Here is a 24677-nt window from a genome sequence, read left to right on the forward strand (position 1 = left end):
CCTTCTCTTCTTCTTCTTCCTCTTCTTCCTCCCTCCTTTCTTCCTTACTCTTCATCCTTTCCTTATTTTGCTTTGCTTTTAATTTATATCTAAATTTAATTTTACATTTTACTTTCATCAACAATCAAATGAGTCAAATTGTTCTATAAGTTTTTTGCAAACAATAGTCCCCCTCCAACCCAGCCTCCTTTCAATGTCCTGCTCCCTTGAGACAACCAATTTCAACTCTCTTAATGGATTCTTTAGGAATTTTACTGTTTCTTAAAAAAAAAAAAAAAAATGCTTAGATTACTACTTTCTGACATTTTGATTTTCATTATTTTCTATTACATGTTTGACTTCCACTGTGGAAGATGAAGGTTTAACTTTCACACAACCTGCTCCCCTGCCTTGACTCCCTGCCAATGCATAATTGCAGTCTCCACATCATCCTTCTAACAATTATATCATAATTTTGGCCAGATAAGTACTCAGTGTTTGTTATTCTGATTATAGAAATGCTATTGACAGACCAGCTCTGATTGGTTCTCTTTTTCTGGACAACTTTTTGTTATTCCTGGAGTTAGTGATTGCCATACTTTTTTATTGTTTCTAATTCTTCCCCAGTTTGTAACTCTTTTCCACGTGACCAAGCACTTTCATCAGTTTCTTTGTGCAGAGGGAGCCTTTCCTAGAGCCTCTGGGTCTTCTCTGGACAGGTGACCTCTAGGCCTGAGGCAGAGTCTTTACCCTGGGGTTTTACTTCATAATCCAAGAATCCATTTATTTCTCCTTCTCTCTCTCCCTCATATTAAATTCCATTTCTTGGACCCCATGTCTTCCTCTCCTTGGTTTACCTCCTCATTTTGGTAGAGCAACATCTCTAGTAGCTTTCCAAGAAAGGAAGAATGGGTGATACATTTTTAGAAGCCTTGTGTGTCTGAAAATTCTACCCTGGCACTTCACTGATAAAACTCTAAATTTGAAATAATTTTCCTCAGGACTCTGGAACCTTGTTCTGTCATCTAGTTTTCAGGATTGCTGAAGAAACAATGTTGTTCTAATTCTCTTGTTCAGAAAATAGCACAGCAGGCCCGAGACTGCTGTCCTCAGAAGGGCTTGCTTGAAAGGTTGGCTTTTTGCTGTCATCTGGGAACGTGGATTTTGGGAGGGCTCCCACCATCCCCAGAGCTGATGAGTGGCTTGCTGTGCCTATATACTGATTGTACAAATAATATGGTTTAAGCTGAGCACCTGTTTTCCTTCTGGGAGTCCAGAATCTGGGTACCTGCCAGGCAGAGGGTGTCTACATGACCGGTCCCCGATTAACAACTGCATTTCACACATGTTGTCACAACTCACTGGGGGAGGAGGGAAGTATGGTGCTATGTGACTCCACAGAAGAGCGGAGCCACTCCTAATGGTGGCTCACTGCACTTAGAAGGAAGCATGAGCCTGGCACTCCGGCTTAGCAAACCCACACACCTGGCCCCTGCCTAGCCTCGGCCTGGTCTGAGCCCCAGCCGCCTGGCCATCTCACCGGCCACACCGGCTCCTGTCTTGGAACTGTGCCCAGTGGCCTCTTTCCCTGCTTTGGGCACAGCCAGCATCCTCCTGACACTCGGTCTCAGGCCTCGACTCTTAGAAGCTCGTGCCGGAAGAACTTCTAAAGTTCTTCTAGACTTTACCCCACGCATGTGTCTTTTCCCTTGGCTGATTTTGCGTATATCCTTTGAATGTCATAAATCACAGCTGTGAATATGATCACCTGCGGAGTCCTGCCAGTTCTTCGAGGAATTGCAGGACCAGGGGGTGGTCTTGTGAGACCCCTGACGCAGGCTGTAATCTATCTTTTGCTCTGAACGTTTTTAGGATTTCTTCTTGGAGCCCAGCGTTGTGAGGCTTTCCCGGGTTGTGTGTTTCTCCTGCGTTGTGTGAGCACTTGGCCATTTTCAACCCGGAGAAAAGTGTTATTCTGTTCTGAGACTCTTTCCTGAGTTTTAAAATCAATTTTCTCACTCTGTTTTCTCTTACTAACACTTATTATTTTGATATCAGGCCTCCTGAACTGGTCTTCTTCTTCTTTTTTTTTTTTTGAGATGGTCTCACTCTGTTGCTCAGGCTGGAGTGCAGTGGCGGATCTTGGCTAACTGCAACCTCTGGCTCCTGGGTTCAAGCGATTCTCCTGCCTCAGCCTCCCGAATAGCTGGGATCACAGGCGTGCGCCATCATGCCAGTCTAATTTTATGTTTTTAGTAGAGATGGGGTTTCACCATGTTGGCCAGGCTGGTCTTGAACTCCCAACCTCAAGTGTTCTGCCTGCCTCAGCCTCCCAAAGCGCTGGGATTACAGGCATGAGCCACCGTGCCCAACCGTGAACTGGTCTCCTAAATTGCAAACATCTTGCCTCTCCTATTTTCCAACACTTCGTCCTTTTGTTTTGCCTTTTGGGAGCTTTTCTGAACTGTATCTTTCCTCCTTCTATCGGGTTCTTATTTTTTAAATTACTATTATAATATATTTTATTGCCCTTCCTTTCCCTTCTCCCTTCTTCCCCCTTCTCTCTTCCTCCACCTCCTTTCTCACTTTCATTTTCTTCCTTATTGTTCCTTTCTAGATATCATTCTGTTATTCCACGGTCCCATTTCCTTTTATCTGCTGAATGTGATCCCACCGAGGCTGGGAGCCATGGCTCACGCCTGTAACCCAACATGACAGGCCAGGTCTCACTAATGCAGGCCTCCCTAGCAACTGTTTCCATACTGACTCAGTGGTTAAGTTAAATATTAAAAGCCAGCGTCCTTATACAAAGGCTGGAATGTAACAAAAGCCCATCAAAAGTTTTGCCTTTCCTGAACCTTCCAGCATGACAAAACAACAAAGTAATTCTTAACAGGACCCATTTAGGATTAAACAAGTTTATCAGAGGTCTGAAGGAACCCCCCAATCCTCTGTGATTTAGCAGGAGACAAGGGTAATCACCCCAGCACCTGGACCCATTTAAATTAAGTACATTTACTGAGGCTCCAGAGGAAGGTCTTCAGGACTCAGACCTTAGCTATAAACTAAAAGAAGCTAATCACGTATGTCTTTAGATGAATGCACACTTACACGTAGACATGTAGCTGAGAAGGTATATAAGCTCTGGAAAACTTTGTAATTTTGAGTTGGTCTGGCGACAATTTCTAGGCCTTCTTCCTGTAACCAGTTACAGAAAATAACAACGCTCTTCCTCCCCAGTTCATCTGCATCTTGTTATTGGGCCACGAGAAACAGCAGCCCAATGCTCATTTTGGTCCAGGAATAGCAGGACTTTGGGAGGCTGAGGCGGGTAGATTACCTGAGCTCAGGAGTTTGAGACCAGCCTGACCGACATGGTGAAACCCCATCTCTACTAAAAATACAAAAATTAGCCAGGCATGGTGGCGCATGCCTCTAGTCCCAGCTACTTGGGAGGCTGAGGCACAAGAATCGCTTGAACCCAGGAGGTAGGTGGAGGTTGCGGTGAGCCGAGATCATGCCATTGTACTCTAGCCTGGGCAACAAAAGCGAAACTCTGTCTCAAAAAAAAAGAGAATTAGATCCTCCAAGCACTTTGTCTTTGTGTCCCCTGTCTCCTGTCCCCAGCTTTCCTCCAGTGTCTGGTGATCCTTGGCTGTCTGTGTCCAACAGTGAGGTGGGGTCTGTTGAGCAGGGCTTCTCCACCGGGTGGTCCGATGGGCCGAATCCTGGGGAAACCGCGTGATGGCAACACCTTTCCATCTTTGCCCCCGGGCTGATCAAGCCTCCCAGAGAAGACTTCTAACTGCTACCTAAGGATGGTGGGGCCAGCAGCATCGTGGGAGATGGGCAGGGAAGAAGGCTGGGGTCTCAGCACTCAGAAAGTGACTGTCCCTTAGTCCTCTGTTTTCAGTAGGCTCTCCTGCCTCCAGCAGGCCTGGTGTCTCCTGGCTCTTCACCTTCTCCAAAGAACAAACATCCAATCTTCTACCAAAGGAATGAGGAGGAGCCCCTAGCTACATGGAGTGGAGTGGGATCTGTGGGGCTGAACTCTCTTTTAAATAGATTTGCATCTGATCCTGTTGTGTATAACCTCACCTTCACCCCTCTTCTCAGGGTCCCCAAGGCTCTCAGCTCCTGAACCCTCTGTGGGTTTTACATGAGTCAGTGTCTCTATTTTTCTTCCACCTGTTTAAATTCCATTTTTTGGTTCCTATAAGTGGCTCTCACTATCCATCTCCTTTCCAGCTTTCAGAATGTTTTTGCTCTCCAGTTCTCTCTTTCCCTGTGGGCTTTGTCTTCCTGGAGGGAACTGATGACAGAGTATGCATTCAACCATCACCCTGGGCTGGAAGCCTCCCCAGAGGAAAATCACATCAGCCTCGTCAGCACCTCAGTAAGCATCCCACGGTCTAATTCCTTCCACTGCTAACCAAACGCCCTGAGACTTTTCCAGACTGCTACTATCAGGCCACGTCTCCTACTCCTGAATTTCCTTGCCATCTGTTTGCAGGACTGTGCAGCTGCCCCCAGAATGTGATGCCTTGTTTGATCAGGGTTATTATTCCATCAGGGTCAGTCAGCGCCCCACCTTCCCCATGCCCAGTGAAATGACACTAGAAGTTCCTTTCCCTTGTTGGGCTACATAGCATCCATCAGCGGGTGCTGGCCGGTCTACCTTTGAAACATTCCCGCTCTGTTCGCCTTTCCCATCTCCAGCTGCCACCGCCTCTTGCCTGGCTGCCATCGTGGCCTCCTAATTGCTGTCCCTGTCTCCTCTCTTCCTCTCTTCCCATAGTTTATTCTCAGGACAGCAGCCAGAGTTACCTTTCTGAAGCGGGATCACGTCACCCCTCAGCTGAAAACCTCCTAATGGTGGCTTGCTGCATTTGGAAGGAAACATGAGCCTGGTACTCTGGCTCAGCAAACCCACATCCCTGGCCCATACCCAGCCTCAGCCTCCTCTGAGTCCTGGCTGCCCAGCTGTCTCACAGGCCGCACTTGCTCCTGCCCTGGAACTGAGCCCAGTGGCCTGTTTCCCTGGGTTGGGCACAGCCAGCAACTTCCTGACACTCAGGTCTCAGTTCAAATGGCAAGCACATCCTCAGAAAGGCTTTTCCCCATTATTGTCATATTTTTCTATTTAAATCCCCTGCCTCATGCTTGGCAAAATCCTATTCATCCTTCAAATCCTGGTCAGAGCCATCTCGGTGTTGTGAAGACTCCTCCTGCCCTCACTCCCCAAAAGAGCTAAGCAATCCTCCCTTGGGACTAACCGTCCTCTGGAGCACATTCTAATACCTGCCCATGTGCCTGCATCCCTTCTCCACAGCAAACCCTTAGTGGAAGCATTCACAATGAAGGCCTGGCCTGTGGAAGATGCCACACAAATGTGTGTGGAGTTAAGCCACCAAAAGTTCACAGCACTTCTCAGAACCCTGGGAGGTGTTTCTTTCAGTCTTAAGTTTTTTAGTAATCAGGTGCTCTGACAATCTTCACTCATCTTACATTTCCATCTCTTCTTATCCAAGTTGGGGACAGCCCTCTTCCCTTAACAGATGTATTGGTCTGTTCTCATGTTGTTAATAAAGACATACCCAAGACTGGGTAATTTATAAAGGAAAGAAGTTTAATGGACTCACAGTTCCACATGGCTGGAGAGGCCTCACAAGCATGGTGGAGGCAAGGGAGGAGCAAAGTCACGTCTTACATGGTGGCAGGCAAGAGAGCTTGTGCTGGGGAACTCCCCTTTATAAAACCATCAGATCTTGAGGCTGGGCATGGTGGCTCATGCCTGTAATCCCAGCACTTTGGGAGGTGGGCGGATCACCAGGTCAGGAGATCGAGACCATCCTGACTAACATGGTAAAACCCTGTCTCTACTAAAAATACAAAAAATTAGCCAGGCATGGTGGCATACGCCTGTAGTCCCAGCTATTTGGGAGGCTGAGGCAGGGGAATTGCTTGAACCCAGGAGGCAGAGGTTGCAGTGAGCCAAGATTGTGCCACTGCACTCCAGCCTGGGTGACAGAGCAAGATTCTGTCTGAAAAAAAATAAAATAAAAAACCATCAGATCTTATGAGACTTATTCACTACCATGAGAATAGCATGGGAAAGACCCACCCCCATGATTCAATTACCTCCCACATGGGGATCATGGGAGCTACAATTCAAGATGAGATTTGGGTGGGGACACAGCCAAACCACATCAACAGATAAGAGTAACCACCACTCTAAGCTCACCGTCCACACAGCCTTCCTGCTCAAACCATCAGTGACTTCCCATTTCTCCCGCCCAACTTGGCCCCATACACATGGGCCACCATGATGCTATGAGCTCCCCTCTGCAGGGCTATGATGGCTATGATGTCGCCCCCAGCCATTTCCTGAGATCACCCTCCCTCACAGCTACCCTGGAAAGGTAATGATAATGGAGGTGGCAGTCAGTCGTAGTGAGCACTTCCTGGAGGCTGGGCACCAGGTGCTTTGATGTTCACCCAGGTAAGATACCAGGTAAGACTCACGAGAGCCCTGCAAGACGCTACCTGTACTACTGTCCCTGCTGGACAGAAGAGTAAACTGAGGACCAGAGAGAAGGCACCAGACCCAAGTCACAAGTGGCTGACCTGGGACTCAAGGCTGGGCTACTAGCACCCCACTGTGCTATCAGTGGGGTTCAGGATGCACTATCCCAAAATATGCCATCCTAAGCATATTGAATAGTTTAAGCTGAAGGAATTTGAGCAATGGCAAGTGCAGGAAGGACCCTCCGATATTGCTCTAAAGCAGGTTATAGACCCTCATGTGAGAGGGGCCCTCCTTATACCTGGGGGACAGTGTGTCCTATCTCCAAGGACACAGGGATAGAGAGGACTCTGAACACACAGGCCCTGCCAAGGTCCTCCCCATTCCCCACCGTTAGTGCACACTACTTTATTAAGAACAAAAGATGGCCGAGTGCAGTGGCTCATGCCTGTAATCCCAGAGCTTTGGGAGGCCGAGGTGGGTGGATCACTTGAGGTCAGAAGTTCGAGACCAGGCTGGCCATCATGGTGAAACCCCATCTTTGCTAAAAATACAAAAATTAGATGGGCATGGTGGCAGGCCTGTAGTCCCAGCTACTCAGGAAGCTGAGGCAGGAGAATCACTTGAGCCCAGGGGGCAGAGGTCGCAGTGAGCCAAGATCGCACCACTGCACTCCAGTCTGGATGACAGAGTGAGACTCTGTCTAAAAAAAAAAAAAAAAGATGCTGCTCATGCCTGGAGCAACCAGGTAAAATAGAGGAGGCCCAGTTAAACTCGAATTTCAGAAAAACTATGAATCATTGTATATAAGTATATCCCAAATATTGCATGGGATATACATACACTATATGGGTTGTTTATCTGAAATTCAAATTTAACTGGGCCTCCTGGATTTTTTTTTTGTATAGAGACGGGGTTTCACCATGTTGGTCAGGCTGGTCCTGAACTCCTGACCTCAGGCGATCCTCCTGCCTCAGCCTCCCAAAGTACTGGGATTACAGGTGTGATCCACCATGCCCCGCCCCAAAATATTTTCTTTCTTTTTTTTTTTTTTTGAGTCAAGGTCTCACTCTGTTGCCCAGGCTTGAGTGCAGTGGCACAATCTTGGCTCACTGCAACCTCTGCCTCCTGGGTTCAAGTGAGTCTCCTGCTTCAGCCTCCCGAGTAGCTGGGATTACAGGCATGTGCCACCATGCCCAGCTATTTTTTTTATTTTTGGTAGAGACAGGGTTTCACCATGTTGCCCAGGCTGGGGGCCTCCTGGATTTTCATCTGATAAGTATGGCAACCTTAACCATGCCCCTCTAAATGAACTTTGAGACACTGAAGAATAAAAAATGCTGTTGTAGCCACAGGGACTTGGGGGCTTCATGGGGGTCTTAAAACCTGACATAGGATGTACACCATTGCATGGAGGTCGGGATTTATCTTCGGGAAGGGTCTACGCATTGATCAGGTTTCTCAGGGGAACCCACTGGCCACGCAAATGAAGAAAGATATCCATTCACCATCAGCCAGAATGGGAGGCTGCGCAGGAAACTCACACTTTCGTCAGCCTTCTGGTCCTGTCTGCTGCTGATCTCCAGCCCCATGTGGCCCATACTGGTACTGTCTACCCCGCTGCCTCTGACACCCTGCCTGGCCTCCCTAACCCGGGCCCTGGCCTGCCAGCCCCAGGGCTCATCTCCCGGCATTAGCACACGCTGCTCCGCTAGCTGGGATGCTCCTCCCTCAGACCCCTGCCCGACTGGTTGCTTCTCAGCCCTGGGGTCTCTGCCAATGTACCCTTACTCAGAGGAAACTCCCTTGTCTGCCCCTTCTACACTATCCCCTCTTGCCAGTTAACTTGACCCCATTGCCCTGCTTTGTTTTCTTTGCAGCACCTTTTATAGCTGGATCATCCACTGTACTGACCGGTGTATTCGAGTCTCTACTGGCCACTCAATGCACCAGAATATACATTCCACGTGGGCGGGGCCTCATCTGTCCTGCTGGCCCCGGATCCCCGTGTCTTGCCCACTGCAGCTTCTCCATATGCATTTGTTGTGTGAAGAGTTTCCATTTTATGGATGAGTTGATTTGATGGTTCTCAGAACTTGCTAATAACCACTGACTCTCAGAGTGGCTACCACGTGCTGAGCTCTAGCCTAAAGAGCCGTATGCATATTATTCATGTAATTTTTATCATCCCCATTCTACAGATGAGGAAACTGAGGGCCAGAGAGGTCATGGTCACACAGCTGCTAAGTGGCAGAGCTGGGATGTGAACTTAGGCAGTTTGGTTCCAGAGTCCACGTACTCGAAATTTAGTTCATCCTGTGCTAACAACACTACCCAATTGTCAACAAGACCTCATCTGTGCAGGGCTTTGTGCCTGGAACTGAGAGGTGAAAGCAGGGATCAGACTGGCTCTTGGTGGGAACTAGAAGACACACATACACGCACGCACACACGCACGCACACACACACACACACACACATGCAGGGCAGGCCTTTCGAGGGGTCAGCTGAGAGGGCAGGAATTCCACAGGGAGGTGAGGGCTAGTGGTTGATGGGCGCCAGGGGTCTTACTTTTCTTGTGGCTGTAGAACTTGTCCTCAGAACCATCCTTGGACTTCTTAATGATCAGTTTCCCAGACTCAACGTCGACTTTGAGCTGCATTTTCTGAGGAATCCCCAGAGACTCTGACTTCACCTTGGAAGGGAAAGAGATGCGTCACTCACTGATTTTCTGCCTGGGCTTCTGCAAGGCTCCCGCGTGAGCCCCTTGTCTACGTGGCTGGACAACCCTTGGTGGGCGTCCTTCATGGGGCCATGGGGCTTCTCTTGTTGCAGCGGCGCATATGTGCATTTCCACAGCCGTCTCCCGGGAATCACAGAGACTTTCGGGGTGTCCCCCTCGTCCACTGTACGTGTGGGAGGTGCTCTGCCAGGAGGTTTGGTGGCAGAAACAGACGAACTGCTGGGGAATGGTTCATTCACTGACGACTTTGACAACAATCATTAATCTGATGTGTCACCTACTTCCAGAAAGGATTTTAGTAATAGATTTAAACTCCCAGGCCTTATTACAATGACTGATTGAACATTTACTGATAATAATAGAAAAAAACCCGAACAGTTGTCTACACATGCTCAGAAACTGGAAAGTTATCTTAATAAAGGATTATCACCAGGGCTAGAAAGGCCTTTGGGGTGGGGGATGTGTGTGGCGGAGCGGGTGCGGGTCTCACACTGAATTCCTGAATGTGGGACCAGTGCTGGGGTGAATGTACTAGAATGTCTGGGGATCGTAAAGAAAAAGACATTTTGGGTCAAGCCTGGAGATTAAAATCCAGTCATTCGCAGGGAACTCACAGGAATTGCACGTTTTTTTTTTTGTTTTTGTTTTTGTTTTTCAAATTCCCCACCCTCTGGAGGCAGTACTTTGTAGCCCTGTCTGATGTCACTCATCTCTGCCATTTTGAGAAGAACAAAGTTTACATGGCACCTGGGCCAATGAGACACTCCTCCCTTGCAGCTTCCCTCCAAAGGGGGTTTCCCAGTCGCCTCTGGGTGCCTGTTCTAACATTAAACCACCATCACAGCAATGCAGGTCCACTGACTGCCATTCTTGCCTGTTGGGCTCCCTGCTCTTCCCCAGCTGAATCCCCAGTCTCTGTTTCCACAGGAACCAGAACATGTCCCTCTGGCCCAGTTGGGAAGCCCAAGGCCAGGGTCTGTTGTCCCACGGCCACTTACCTCAAAGGTGACTGGAGGGATGAGGGAACGCCGGTGGGGGGACTCAGGACCCTCGTGCAGCAGGGCCTTGACCTGTGGGCAGCAGCGTTAGAGACAGAGGGTCAAGAGGGCACCGAGCCTGTGCATCTGGACATTCTCCATTCAAAGAGGGGACCAAAGAGAAGCCAAGAGAAGCTGCAGGAGCCCCACAAGTACCTTGTCTTCAATAGAGGACAACAGGCTTGTCAGTTGGCTGAGCTTGGACACCATGTTGATGGGATTGGCCTCACCTGGAGCCTGGGAGAGGAGGGAAAGAGGATCAGGGCAGCATCACTGACCTGAACCATTGAGAGGCAACGCACTGGACGCTCTCCGCACCTCGCCCCATTCCAGCCTCCCCGCAGCCCCACCAGTGCTATTATTATTCCCCCCGGCAGATGAGGACACAGGGATCTCTACAATCATCTCAAAATTCCCATGGCCAAAAAATAGATCTTCCTCTCTTCTTCCCTCTAAATCTGCCTCTCCCCCGGTGCTTCTCACCTCACCCACTCCATTGCTTAAACAAAACTCGAGGACTGTCTTTGTATATTACCTTTCCTCCCTCCTACACCTCCTGCATGGTGTTCCCATCCTACTTCCAAAATAGACCCAGCCCTGCTGCTTGAAACCCCAGTCCAGCTCTTCCCCACTGAGAGGAGAAAATGATCTCAACTCCTTCCCTGCCCTCCAAGGTTCCGTATGATGCAGCCCCCCTCCTGTGATCCAAGCCACTCTCATCCTCAAGTCAGATCTCCCATGAGCTTCCCTTCTGAGGCATCTCCAGAGACTTGATTTCCTCTGGGAGGGGCACCTCCCAGTTACTCAGGTCTCAGCCCCACAAAGAGTCTTCCCTGACCACCCTGTCTAAAATAGCCACCAGGTTACCTATATCAAGTTGCCCTGTTTTGTTTCATGTCAATCACCACCAGCTAAAGTTAGCTCCTTCTAATATGTGTTCATTGAATGTCTTCCCCGCTGAATGGAGGCTCCATGAGAATGGAGACCAAGAGGACTGTGTTCAGTGCTGCAAGCTTGGGGCTCAGAACACTGTCTGGCCAATGAAGAAGCTCAGTAAAGTTGTTCAGTAAATACACAGTGCCCAGAGAGATGAACTAACTTGTCTGAGGTCGCACAGCTAGCAAATGGCAGGGCAGGACACGTGTATCCTGTCTACCTGATGCCAAGTGCATGGTCTCATGCACTTATTCACAGAAGAGACACTTACAAAGCATCTATTCTATATTAGACATGCTGCCAAGTATGGAAATGTAGAGTTAATAAAATACCATTCTTACCCTTCAGAGGTGGAATGAGAAAATCAGACACAAGTATGACTAATGTGAACACAAAGCAGAATGGAACCACAGTTATCACCAGCCAGGTGGTGTTCCTTTACCTTACCCTTGCTCAATATAGCAGCCAGGCTGCACTTGCTCTTGCTCTCAATTCTCAATTCAGCTACTTTAGTATACCACTTTTACTATCGTCACCTCCATTACCACTTCTGCCTCTGTCACAGTGATCAATGGCATTACCATGATCTACAGCATCCCCTTCAAAAGTACTACCAGAGTCATCAGCATGGTCATCCCAATCACCAACAATACAGCCATCACCACCACCATCTCCACCCCATCACTCCCACCATGATCATGATCATTCCGCCATCACCATCACCACCACCGTCTCCACCCCATCAGTCCCACCATGATCATGACCACCTCCACCATCACCATCACTACCACCATCTCCATCTGTATCACTCCCACCATGATCATGACCACCTCCACCATCACCATCACCACCACCGTCTCCACCCCATCACTCCCACCATGATCATGACCATCTCCACCATCACCATCACCACCACCGTCTGCACCCCATCACTCCCACCATGATCATGACCACCTCCACCATCACCATCACCACCACCGTCTCCACCTCACCACTCCCACCGTGATCATGACCACTTCCACCATCACCATCACTACCACTGTCTCCACCTCACCACTCCCATTGTGATCATAACCACCTCCACCATCACCATCACTACCACTGTCTCCACCCCATCACTCCCACCGTGATCATGACCCCCTCCACCATCACCATCACTACCACCCTTAGACACCACACCATTGCCTCCTCCCAATAACCATCACTACCTCCATGACAGCAGTTAATAATTATCAGTCATTTCTCTAACCACTTTTTGGTCTTTCCCTTGCTCCTTAATAAAGCTCACAATTCTTCTATAGTTATTGTCAATCAGGGAAGTGGCTTGAAGGGGCGGAGCTAAGATTCAAGTGGGGAACAGCAGAAGGGCTGCCTGTTGGTTGAGAAGAAAAGCCGGTCTGGAGATGGGATAGTTCAGGATTCCCTTGTTTTAGGGTTATTTATCTCACAAATAATTGAAATGTTAACACAGATTCAAGCCGCCTCCTTTTCCGAGCGGAAGACATTTGGAATGACCTGTCTTCACCCCGGGCAGTCACCATGCAACTGTAGGCTGGCATCTTTCTGCCCCCTGCTCTCTTTGGATTTGTGACTTTTGGGAGCGGGTATAACAAGATATTAGATAGCATAAATGAAATTACTGACAAACAGGGCGTTTGTCCTTGAAACAAAAAGTATTAGAAAAATTCTGGAGTTTTTCCCATACTTCTGCCTAATGATGATTATTTGATGAGTTCTTACAATGTGCCAAGCACATCTGAAATGTATTAAGTCATCTAATCCTCACGTCTTGATTTTTCTAATCCTTGTTTTGCTTACGAGAGAATAGAGTCAGAGTGGTGAGTTCACAGGTAGTATAGACCTGAGATTTGAATTCAGGGCTAGCCCACTGGTCCTTAGCTAGTGACAATTTTGCCTTCCATGGGACATTTGGCGATGTCTGAAACATTTCCAGTTGTCACAGCTGGGGGATGCTAATGGTATCTCATGGATAGAGGCCAGGACGTGGAGGACTCCTGGAGTGCACCATCCAGTCCCAAATGTCACCAGTGTCAAGGTTGAGGACAGAATTCACAGCTTAGCCTGCTAATGGGTAGACTGGTCTGAGTGCTATCCAAGGGTTTACATCGGCTGACCCAGTTTTTTCACTTTGCTTTTAGGTTGCACGTTTCAAAAAAAGGAAGCAGGCAGGTTAACCATCCAAGCGAGGTTACGGCTCTCCCTTGTCACACAGGGCATCCCCAATGCCGGCCAGCATTTTCATAACATCACATTTTCCACTTCCCGGCAGTCCTCAGGTAACCACACAGGAGTCTGAGTGCCACAGGGGTCTGGGTGTCCCCAGCGTGTCTTGCCTCATGTTGGTAAGAATCTACCAGAGTCAGATGTCTCACACACCCAGTTTCACTCACTCCTTAACCAAACCCTGCAGAGATACTACTGTCCCCATTTCACAGATGGGAAGACTAAGGATACATGAGATTGAATCCGATTTTGAACTTAGGTGTTTCTGAGCCACAGGCCAATGTTCTTTCCTCTCCTCAAGGCAGCCTCAACTCCCTCCCTGATTTCTGAATTCCTGAAGACAAATCAAGAACAACAGTTTCTGTTTTTCTTCAAGACTCAGGGTCTCATAAGGGGGAGGGAAGTGTGGCAGCAGAAGCCACCCTCCACCGTGTGGCTGCTCTGCCCTGGCGTCCACCGGGCAGCCCCCTCACTGGGACCACAGCTGGCCTCTCTCTCCAGGCTTTGTCTCTCTTCTGATCTACTTCAAAGACTTGACTGTGTGTCCTTCCACTCAAACTACTGAAGCTGAAGTGTTGGGCAGAGCCCTGTTTTGTCTAGATTTGCTTTTACTTTCTTAGACATTAACCCATTACTCACTTCAGAGAAAGCAAAACTTTTTTTTCCTTGAATTTTAAAAGTTGCACAAGTAGAACACAAATGCACGTTCTGCATAGAAAACTCAAACAGTGTGGGCAAACTCAAAATCCCCCTTGGCCCAGGCCCCTTCTCCCACTCCCACCCACGCGTTGAGGTGACCAGCATGGCCCATTGGGTTTAAATCCTTGTGGTCTGATTTCCTCGTGGAGACTTCCATCAGAGCTTCTATATCATCCTGCCATTTGCTTTTCCACCTAACAGTAGCCTTGGAGATCTTTCCAGAGCAGTGCTCACACCCTAGAATAGAATTCTGCACCACTGCAGTCCACCAACTCTCTATGTTTATGTTTATGTGATTTTCCTTTTTTTTTTTTGAGATGGAGTCTCACTCCAGTCACCCAGGCTGGAGTGCAGTGGTGCAAAATCTGGGCTCACTGCAACCTCTGCCTCCCGGGTTCAAGCAATTCTCCTGCCTCAGCCTCCTGAGTAGCTGGGATTACAGGTGCCTGCCACCATGCCTGGCTGATTTTTGTATTTTTAGTAGAGATCGGGTTTCACCATGTTGGTCAGGTTGATCTCAAACTTCTGACCTCAGGTGATCCGCCTGCCTCTGCCTCCCAAAGTGCTGGGAGTACAGGCGTGAGCCACTGCACCCACCTGTTTATGTGATTTTCAACGTTTTTTTTTTTTCACTCTTTATGTACTTATAGTCCCTAGGAAGCCACCTACTTATGGAACTGCGGGCTTGAGGAATGCCTGTAGTCAACATTTTCATGCAAACGGCCAAACTGCCTTTCAGAAAATCCATATCCATTCTCAACAGCAGAGTGATCCCTTGGGAGCACCCCTTCCACCCCACACCCTAGCCAGGTCCTGACTCAACCGTCAACTTTAGCATTAACGTTTTGTCCATCTAATAGGAAGAAGAGGTCTCCTAGTGTTGAATGTCATTTCCTGGTTACTAACAAGGTGAGGTTGAACACATTTTCATCTCGATATTGGCTACTCTTTGTCCTTCTTCAGTGAACCGCCTTGTTTATAGCCTTTCCACACTGTAAAAATTGGATTCTTTTTACTTAATTATTTGTAGGAGTTTTAAAAATAACATGGCCAGGCATGGTGGCTCCCACCTGTAATCCCAGCACTTTAGGAGGTTGAGGCAGGAAGATTGCTTGAGGCCAGGAGTTTGAGACCAACCTGGGCAACACACTGAGACCTGTCTCTACAAAAAAATTTTAAAAGGAGACTAGCATGGTGGCATGCACCTGTAATCCCCAGATATTAGTTGGTGCAAAAGTAACTATGGTTTTAATACATGGGAGGATCAGGTGGGGTGGATCGCTTCAGCCCCGATGTTTGAGGATGCAATGAGCCGTGACTGCGCCTCTGCACTCCAGCCTGGGTGACAAAGCAAGACCATGTCTCAAATAATAATAACAATAAATGTGTTAATACTTCGTCTTTAATCCTTTGTCCCTAGTCTTTGTTGCAGGTATTTTCTCCTGAGATATAGCTTTTGCTTTTTTAAAAAAAAAACTGTTAAAACTTTGCTCATGACACCTTTTGATACACAGATCTTTGCTTCATGGACAACACAACCTTGGCCTGTGAGCAGGTGCGGGGGTTGGGGGCACCTTCATCCTGCTCCTCCTGGGACAAGAGGCAGGATCAAGAGTTTAGGCGCCCTCTGTTTTTCTTTCCTTTCAGTTTCTGATAAGAAATGATGGGAACAGGCCCTACTTGCCCCCTTATTTGACACAAATAAGTCTTGCTGGTGGGTGCATAATTTGAAATCTTTATTCGTCAAATCAAAAGCTGGCATTGGGAGATGGTTTCCCGGGATGGCCAGGGGCTGAGGCTCCCACCCCAGCGTACCTGCTTGCTGTTGCCCAGCGAACTTGCGGTGGGCAGTGCTCCGATCTTCCTCCTGAGCCCTTGGGATTGGCTAACTCAATCCTCCTCCCTGATGTATTAATCATACCTTTTCAACCCCAAGACCGTTTACCTGAAGACGTGGACGGAGGCCCGGGGACAGCTGCTGGTCAAATAACCTCTGCAGAGACTCCAGGGACGGGAGGGTCCGGACAACTTCGCTGGGGGTGGGGGACAAGGTGAATGTCAAGAATTAATGGGAGCTGGGAAGAGTCTTTCAAGGCAGCAGGGGCTCCAGCTGGAGACCAGGTCACCCTCGATCCAGCAGAAGCAGATAATTCTTCCCAGACAGACAAGCCGGGGCAAAGATCAAGGCTTGCCAGCACTGGCCCACCCACACTCAACCCCCATCCCTTCCTGACCTGCAGCAAACTGCAATTGATATGTCGTCCTGATTTTACCTGGGTTTTGCTTTAGCCAAAATACAGCCTGTAGAAAATTCAAATCTAGAGTCACAAAATGACTTTACTTAGTCATCCATGGTTCCCAAGCTTCAGTGTTTATAAGAATCACACACACACACACACACACACACACACACACACACACACACACACGGGTGTTAACAATGCAAATTTCTGGGCTCCAGCCTGATTGAGTCTGGAATCTGCATTTTAAATATTAGGGCTGCCCAGTGCTAGTGTGATATTGTGCTGGCCTAGAGCCAGAACCGGAGCAAAACTATTTTATAAAATGCAAAACTGTTTTTAGATAAGTTGAAATGGCTGCCCCATTCTCCTTACAATAACTACTGTCCTTGGCCTCTGTAAATAGAACTGCTAGTTTGTTCTGCAAAACTATGTAAAGCTGCTTACCTTTTCTTATCAGTAACTGCTAAAATCTGTGATGTGTAAACAAATGTATACCTTGACTTCTGTAAACCACTGAGGTGAATCACAGAATCCCCTAGCCCTTGGAATGTCCGGAGACCCCCGCCCTTGTCTCCACCCAGGAGGTGAATCACAGAATCCCGTAGCCCTTGAAATGTCCGAAACCTTATCATCCCCATCCCCGCCCCTCACCCCCACTCCCAAGGTGGTTTTTCGGGTATAAAAAATCATGGCACCCTCCTTTTGGCACCACAGGTTGGAGAGACGTGAGTCCTCTGTGGTTGCCGGCATAATAAATGACCCTGCAATCTGGCATACTTTTGTCTTGTGGTAACTTTCTATGCTCCGGTCAAATACAACACTAGTGATCTGTGGATTCTGATGCGAATCCCCTCCTAGCAGCCCACATGCGGCTCCGAGGGATTTTCCCATTGTTATAGCCATTGACAACTCGGATCCTCGATCCTGATCCTCGGCTGTACCCACTCTGCTCACAGCTCATCTTTCTCCATTGTTTTAAGCATGGTGGGGCAGACAATTTTGAGTTCTACTTTTCACTTACTGTTTCATCAAAAATTGTCCCTTTTTTACCATACTTAACATTTTAATGATTTCAATCTAGTCTATCAAGTAAATGTGCTGAAATCAATTGCTATATATTTGGGTTACTTTGAGATCTTTGTTATATAAATAAGGACTGCTTTGAACAGCTTTGTTCACATAGCTTTCTTATTTTTAATCACAGGATTAGGATAATCAGAGATTATGGTTCTTGATCACGATTGCCAACCCTGTGAGTGATGGTACTGATGATATCACCAGCATTGTTCAGACCTGATCAGCCAAATGCTCCAATGACTGCACTTCCGTTCTTTCTCTCTCTTTTAAGGGGTATAACGCCGTACTTTAAGATGGATGAATAAATTTGCATGTCTTTAATTTCTAATGTCATTAATTGTTTTTCTACTGCTAATTTCTAGCTAATGGCTACTGCATTTCTCTTTGTATAAACTGTTTTTCCTCCCTTGCCAATTTATGTTGGGAATTTTGTTCGTATTTTTAACATTGTTTATAAACTTTACATATTGCTTTTTTTTTTTTTTTTTTTTTGAGAGGGGGTCTTACTCTGTCACCCAGGCTGGAGTACAGTGGCGTGATCCTGCCTCAGCCTCCCAAGTAGCTGGGATTACAGGTGTACAACACCACACCCAGCTAATTTTTGTATTTTTAGTAGACATGGGGTTTCGCCAAGTTGGCCAGGCTGGTCTCGAACTCCTGACCTCAGGTGGTCCTCCCACCTTGGCCTCCCAAACTTCTGGGATTACAGGCATGAGCCACCATGCCCAGCCTGAGCCTGCTTTGCTTTTTTATTTAATGTAGGAGTTGTATTTTTTTCTCGTTGCATTATTAATATATTCTCATTATAATATAATATAATCTCATTATATCATAATAATATATACTAAGATACTTTAGATACATATATATACAAATATATATATATTTGAGACAAAATTTTGCTCTTGTTGACTAGGCTGGAGTGCAATGGCGAAATCTTGGCTCACAGCAACCTCCACCTCCCAGGTTCAAGCGATTCTCCTGCCTCAGCCTCCCGAGTAGCTGGGATTACAGGCATGCGCCATCACACCCAGCTAATTTTGTATTTTTAGTAGAGATGGGGTTTCTCCATGTTGGTTACGCTGGTCTTGAACTTCCGACCTCAGGTAATCTGCCTGCCTCGGCCTCCCAAAGTGCTGGCATTACAGGAGTGAGCCACTGCACTTGGCCTATAATGTATATTATATAATAACATATTCTCATTACATTTTATTAATCCTAGGTGACCTGGACTTCATTATGAAATAATACACAATTTTTTATTGTTCGAGTTTTCATTTTTTTCTTGGCAATTTTTACTTACCGTAGTTAATATTTTTTCATTGGTATTTACTAGGGAGCAATTATTTGCTCATTTTAAATTGTTTTCTAACTCTTAAAGTAATCGTGTTATAAATGAGCGTTTTCATTGTTGTTGTTCTCTGGGTTTAATTCCTTACCTCATTTAGAACTTTTTTCTTTTTAACCCATTTATGCCTAATGTTGCAATTTTTTTAATTTTTGCAATCAGACCTTGGTGATGACATTGAGCTTTAGGATATAGATAACTCCCACATGCTTAGCATTCCAATAATGGAACACGAGGCATAAATGGCTAAATATGCCATGGAATATTCTTCTTTCTCTGAAGGCAGAGCTGTAGCCCTAGGGAAGCAAAGGTGAACAGCGCTGGGTCCTGCAGTAGATCTGGCCCCAGGGATAGCTGGGAGGGCTTAGATCCCTTGCTTGGTCTTTCTGAACCTCCCAGAGAGACAGCCACCTCCCTCCTTGTTCCCCTTGAGTTAATTTCCTCAAGATTCCCATTCTATTTCTGTCTAGCACATCCAGAGTCTCTGAACCCAGAACTACGGACTCAGAAGAAACGTCCTCATGCTTCCTCATGTCCTTTATTTTTGCTTCTCCAATTTTTTGCCTCTTTCTTTGGTATTACTTTGGTAAAAATTTCTCATACAGTATTTAAAAATCAGATGATAAATAGTATCGCAGGCTAAGCTCAGTGGCTCATGCCTGTAATCCCAGCACTGTGGGAGGCTGAAGCGGGCAAATCGCCTGAGGTCAGGAGTTCAAGACCAGCCTGGCCAACATAGTGAAACCTTATCTCTACTATGAATACAAAAATTAGCTAGGCATGGTGGCGGACACTTGTAATCCCAGCTACTCGGGGGGCTGAGGCAGGAGAATCGCTTGAACCCAGGAGGCAGAAGTTACAGTAAGCGGAGATCACGCCACTGCACCCAACCTTGGGGACCGAGTGAGACTTCACCGTCTTCAAAAAAAAAAAAAAAAAGTTTAATGGAATGATTTTAATGTTTTCCTATAAATTGTAACTAATTAGTTTTACATTGATTCATATTGCATTACTAAGGAAGTATCCCTCTATTCCTTTTTAAAAAAATGATTTTTAAAAATTAGAGATGAATTTAAAATGTTATCTACATAAATGGTTTCCCTTAATCTTTTAATCTACTGCAAAATTCTAGTGTTTTCTTTTTGTTGATTCACCTTTGGAGTGACCTCCTAGATAAAGCCTGCATTTTTCATGTCACCAAATTATATTTGCTGGGATGTTACTGAAACAATCTACATTTATATTAATAAGTGAGATTGGAGATAGTGTTATTTCAGGCTATCTTGATGAGCTTTTGGATTTGAATCATATTTTTCTTGAAGAGTGAATTAGAAGATTTTCTTGTCATTCCGGAATAATCTATACCCTATGTTCACTATTTTTTCCTTGAAAGTTTAAAGGATATGCCTGGTACTTTTAATGTTTTATATTTTATGTAAAGTATTCATTCCATTTAATTATAACTTGAAGATTTGTAGCTACATAACTGTACACTATTTAGTGACTTGCAAATCTTTAATGCAGATTATTAAATATCCTTTGACATTTCTAGTGTTTAAAAATTTCTTAATTGACTGTTTTTCCTGATGTATCTGTTTTTATTTTTAGCATCTTGTCCTCTTCTTCTCCTTTCTGGTTGCTGTTATTGCTCAGCAGAGATTTCTTAAGGATTCTGTTTTATTCACTGCTCTATCTCCAGCTCCTGGAACTGTGCCTGGCACGTAGTTGGTACACATTTGATCTTTGTTCATGAATATTGAATAAATTAACGTTTCAGAGTCCTGGATTAACTTTGCTGGGTTAAAATTAACTTTGCTGGGTCCTGGAAACATCAAGGGGATTAGGACATGACCCGTGGTGTCTTCAAGAGACTTACAAGCTGGACTCGGTTTGTACGTTTGACTTGTTATTCTGTTTACTTTTTTTTTTTTTTTTTCTGAGACGGAGTCTCGCTCTGTCACCCAGGCTGGAGTGCAGTGACATGATCTTGGCTCACTGCAACCTCTGTCTCCCCAGTTCAAGTGATTCTCCTACCTCAGCCTTCCCAGTAGCTGTGATTATAGGCACACACCACCATGCCTAGCTAATTTTTGTGTTTTTAGTAGAGATGGGGTTTCACCATGTTGGCCAGGCTGGTCTCAAACCCCTGACCTCAGATAATCTGTCTACCTTGGCCTCCCAAAGTGCTGTGATTACTGGCATGAGTCATCACACCTGACCTTCTATTTACTTTTTAATGATAGAACTTTTAAAGCTATGGTTTTTCCTCTAAGTAGTGCTTTGGCTGCATCACATAGTGTTCTGCTTTGCAGTGGTTGGATTCTCCACTCTATGCCTCCACACCTACCCCATGTATTATTGTGTCAGTTTTCTTAATTTAGCTGTAATTTAGAAGGCGATTTAAAAATGTTCAGGTAATTGGGTGGTTGTGGCTAGTTTTGTGGCTTATTTCTATTTTCATCACAGTGTGTTATGGGAGTATAGAATGGATACTTCCTGCTTTGAGTATATTCATAGTTTACTGCTCAGTAAGCTGCAGGCTTCTTGTTTTTAAGATCACCAGGGCTATAAAATTTCTGAAAAACAATTTTTGGATTCCTTTTGAGTAAAGCATTTGATGGGTAAATTTTTAAGAATTTTCTGAAAAAGACTCTATGCTCTTGAATGACATCTAGGCTGAGCTTTCCCAGGTCTGTAGCCTTTTCCTTGGAGATACTGCTTCAGAATCTTTATTATACTGTCAAGGAGTTTGAATAATATTAAATATTGACCATTTTAAAGCTATGACGCTGTTTGCAACAATATATTCGTTGAATTTCTCTTTCTTTGTCATTTAGAAACATTGTAAGAGATTCAGGCTCAGCACAGTGGCTCACAACTGTAATTCCTGAGCTCTGAGAGGCCAAGGCTTTAAGCCCAGAAGTTTGAGACCAGCTTGGGCAATATAGTGAGACCCCATCTCTAAGAAAAGAAAAATTGTTTTTAATTATCTGGGCGTGGTGGCATGTGCCTGTAATCCCAGCTACTCCGGAGTCAAAGGCAGGAGGATCACTTGAGCCTAGGAGTTCAAGGATAGATAAGCTACGATCCCACTACTGCACTCCAGCCTGACGCCTGTAATCCCAGCACTTTGGGAGGCCAAGGCGGGTGGATCACCTGAGGTCTAGAGTTTGAGACCAGCCTGGCCAACCTGGTGAAACTCCCTCTCTACTAAAAATACAAAAATTAGCCAGGCATGGTAGCTGGCAACTGTAATATCAGCTACTTGGGAGGCTGAGGCAGGACAGTTGCTTGATCCTGGGAGGTGGAGATTGCAGTGAACCGAGATAGCACCATTGCACTCCAGCCTGGGCGACAAGAGGAAAACTCTGACTCGAAAAAAAAAAAAAAAAGTTTAAGTGTTGCTGTTTGATTGTTGTATTACACGGATGATTATGGAGGTTCTTAATACCTAGATTTAGCTCTTTTGTAGGCATGGAAATTTATTTTTATTGTATACATTGATTAGCAATTTTTTCAAGAACCTATCCTACCAGCTACAGGCAGCATCTCTGAGCCCTGTCTCCAAAGACTGCCCATTTTTACCACACATTCCTCATCTATGCTTGTTTCCTTCTTTCATGCTTTTGATATACATGTTTCTGACACTCTACTGTTTTGTGATTGAATTTCTGAAATCTGATTGGAAAACTATGGGCTTATTTTATGCCCTGCAATGAAGAGGATATAATGGTAATGAAGTATTTTTGGTTTTGGTTTGTTTATTAAAAATCTTACCCTGCTCTCATGTAATAGATGTTGTATTGATATTTGGATCTTTGACCTTTTATTTCAAAATTCCACTTTCTGTGTCTCCATTTCAGGTGTTACCAAATATTTCCAGTCTCTGGTTCCCTTATTCTTTCTCTGGAAAAGTTTCTGTCCGGCTCTAGAGAACCTAACCTGGGGTTGCAAATCTTCCCTGACGCTGTGTACTGCAGAGAGATCTTTACATGAGACCTGCAAGGGGACAGCATCACAATATTTCTGCAGAGGAGGCTCTGGCCCTTTTTCTCACTCCTCAGTGCTCTACATCCTTCTCATTCACACTTGGATCTGAGAAAATAGACCTGAATGTCACTGATGTCATTCTCAGCCCCCTCCCAGCTCCTCCTTCTCCATTCCTCCTCTAAATCTCGAGCCTGGCCTTCTCCTCTGTCCACACTCTCACTTGCTGCAACCTTACCCCCAGTCTTCAGTGATTCCCCAAATGCATCCGCTACGTCCCAGCTTTTTTTTTTTTTTGAGACGGAGTCTCGTACTGTCGCCTGAGCTGGAGTGCAATGGTGCGATCTCAGCTCACTGCAACATCCACCTCCCGAGTTCCAGCGATTCTCCTGCCTCAGCCTGCCAAGTAGCTGGGACAACAGATGCCCGCTACCATGCCCCGCTAACTTTTCGTAATTTTAGTAGAGATGGGATATCACAACGTACGTCCTGGCTTCTTAGCACTAGCTCTGTGGTTGGTGACTGCACTCGGATGCCTCATGGCCCCTCAAGTCGAATGTAGCCCAGAACTCTCCTCCCCCGACCCTCTCCTTCCTCCTCCTCCTTGACTTTCCCATCCCAGGAACTGGCATCAGCATCCACTCAGCCACTGACACTGGAATCCAGGGTCACCCTCAATTCATCTTCCCCTTACCCCACAGCCAATCAGGCAGCAAGCCTGATACCTCTACCATGCACACATGTCCCAGCTCACACCAGTTCTCAGCATCTGCACACCCCTAGCCATTGGGTCATTTACCTGATATCTGTTGAGGCTCATGTGCCCGAGCCTGTGTATAACCTGGGACTGAGCAGGAAGCAAAACAGACAGGGACCCCTGCCTCTGCTGGCCACCTTTCTCATAGGCTGCCATCCTGTCTCACTCGGACAACCACAGCCACTCCTGGCTGGTCTCCTGCTTTGGGCAGTGGCTCCTGGGATTCATCCTCCACCACCCGAAATCAGGTACGGCACAGCCCTGCACAAGCTCTACAGGGCCTTGTAAAGCCTTGGGTGATGTGCTTCTGCCTAGGGTGCCCAGGTAAAACACAAGACAGCTAGTGAAGTTTGAATTTCAGATAAACAATGAATAATCTATTAGCATGAGTATATTCCAGTATTACATGGTATATCCTTATACTAAAGACGTTGCTGTTCACCTGAAATTCCACCTCTCTGGGCAGCCTGTGCTTCTGTTTGTTGACTCTCGCCATGCTACTCCAGCCTCTCCCCGGCCTCTGTTCCTAACACTTACTTGCCACACAGACTTCCTGTTCCTTGAGCAGGCTGTCTTCATTACTGCCTCAGGACCTTTGTTCCTTGTGCTTAATGTCCCTCCACCAAATCACAGTGGCTAGCTCCCTCTTGTCACCAAGGTCCCAGCTCTGTCACCTCCTTTATCCCTAAAGGAAGCTGGCACTCTCCCACCCAATGACTCTTCCCCGCGTCATCCTGTTTTAGCTTATCATGATGTTTACTAAAATTATTGTTTGAACCGGGCATGGTGGTTCATGCCTGTAATCGCAACACTTTGGGAGGCCGAGGCAGGCAGATTGCTTGAGCCCAGGAATTTAAGACCAGCTTGGGCAACATGGTAAAACTCCATCTCTACAAAAAATACAACAATTAGCTGGATATGGTCACACACACCTGTCGTCCCAGCTCCTCCACTGGGGTCGGGGGAAGCAAATGAGTGGGAGGACTCAAGGGTAGGGGCTGAGAGGTGGGAGGATGACTTGAGCCGAAGAGGTTGAGGCTGCAGTGAGCTGAGATCTCACCACTGCACTCCAGCTTGAGGGACAGAGCGAGACCCTGTCTC

The 24677-nt window shown here is 46.4% G+C and overlaps 1 protein-coding gene across 5 annotated transcripts in view; it reads right to left on the reverse strand.

Moving 5' to 3' along the window:
• The window catches only part of INPP5D (inositol polyphosphate-5-phosphatase D), a 148165-nt gene that overhangs the window by 52593 nt on the left and 70895 nt on the right, over positions 1-24677 (reverse strand). For all 5 annotated transcript variants that reach the window (XM_032277884.1, XM_032277881.1, XM_032277883.1 and 2 more), the window contains exons 6-9: positions 16110-16197; positions 10442-10522; positions 10247-10318; positions 9077-9200 (exon numbers count right to left, since the gene is read on the reverse strand). In XM_032277884.1, coding sequence (XP_032133775.1) covers positions 9077-9200; positions 10247-10318; positions 10442-10522; positions 16110-16197 — 365 coding nt within the window. The remainder of the gene's footprint in view (positions 1-9076; positions 9201-10246; positions 10319-10441; positions 10523-16109; positions 16198-24677) is intronic.

The sequence above is a fragment of the Sapajus apella genome, unplaced genomic scaffold, assembly GCF_009761245.1.
Source record: "Sapajus apella isolate SASKATOON/1434 unplaced genomic scaffold, GSC_monkey_1.0 scaffold10, whole genome shotgun sequence".
NCBI classification, from domain to species: domain Eukaryota; kingdom Metazoa; phylum Chordata; class Mammalia; order Primates; family Cebidae; genus Sapajus; species Sapajus apella.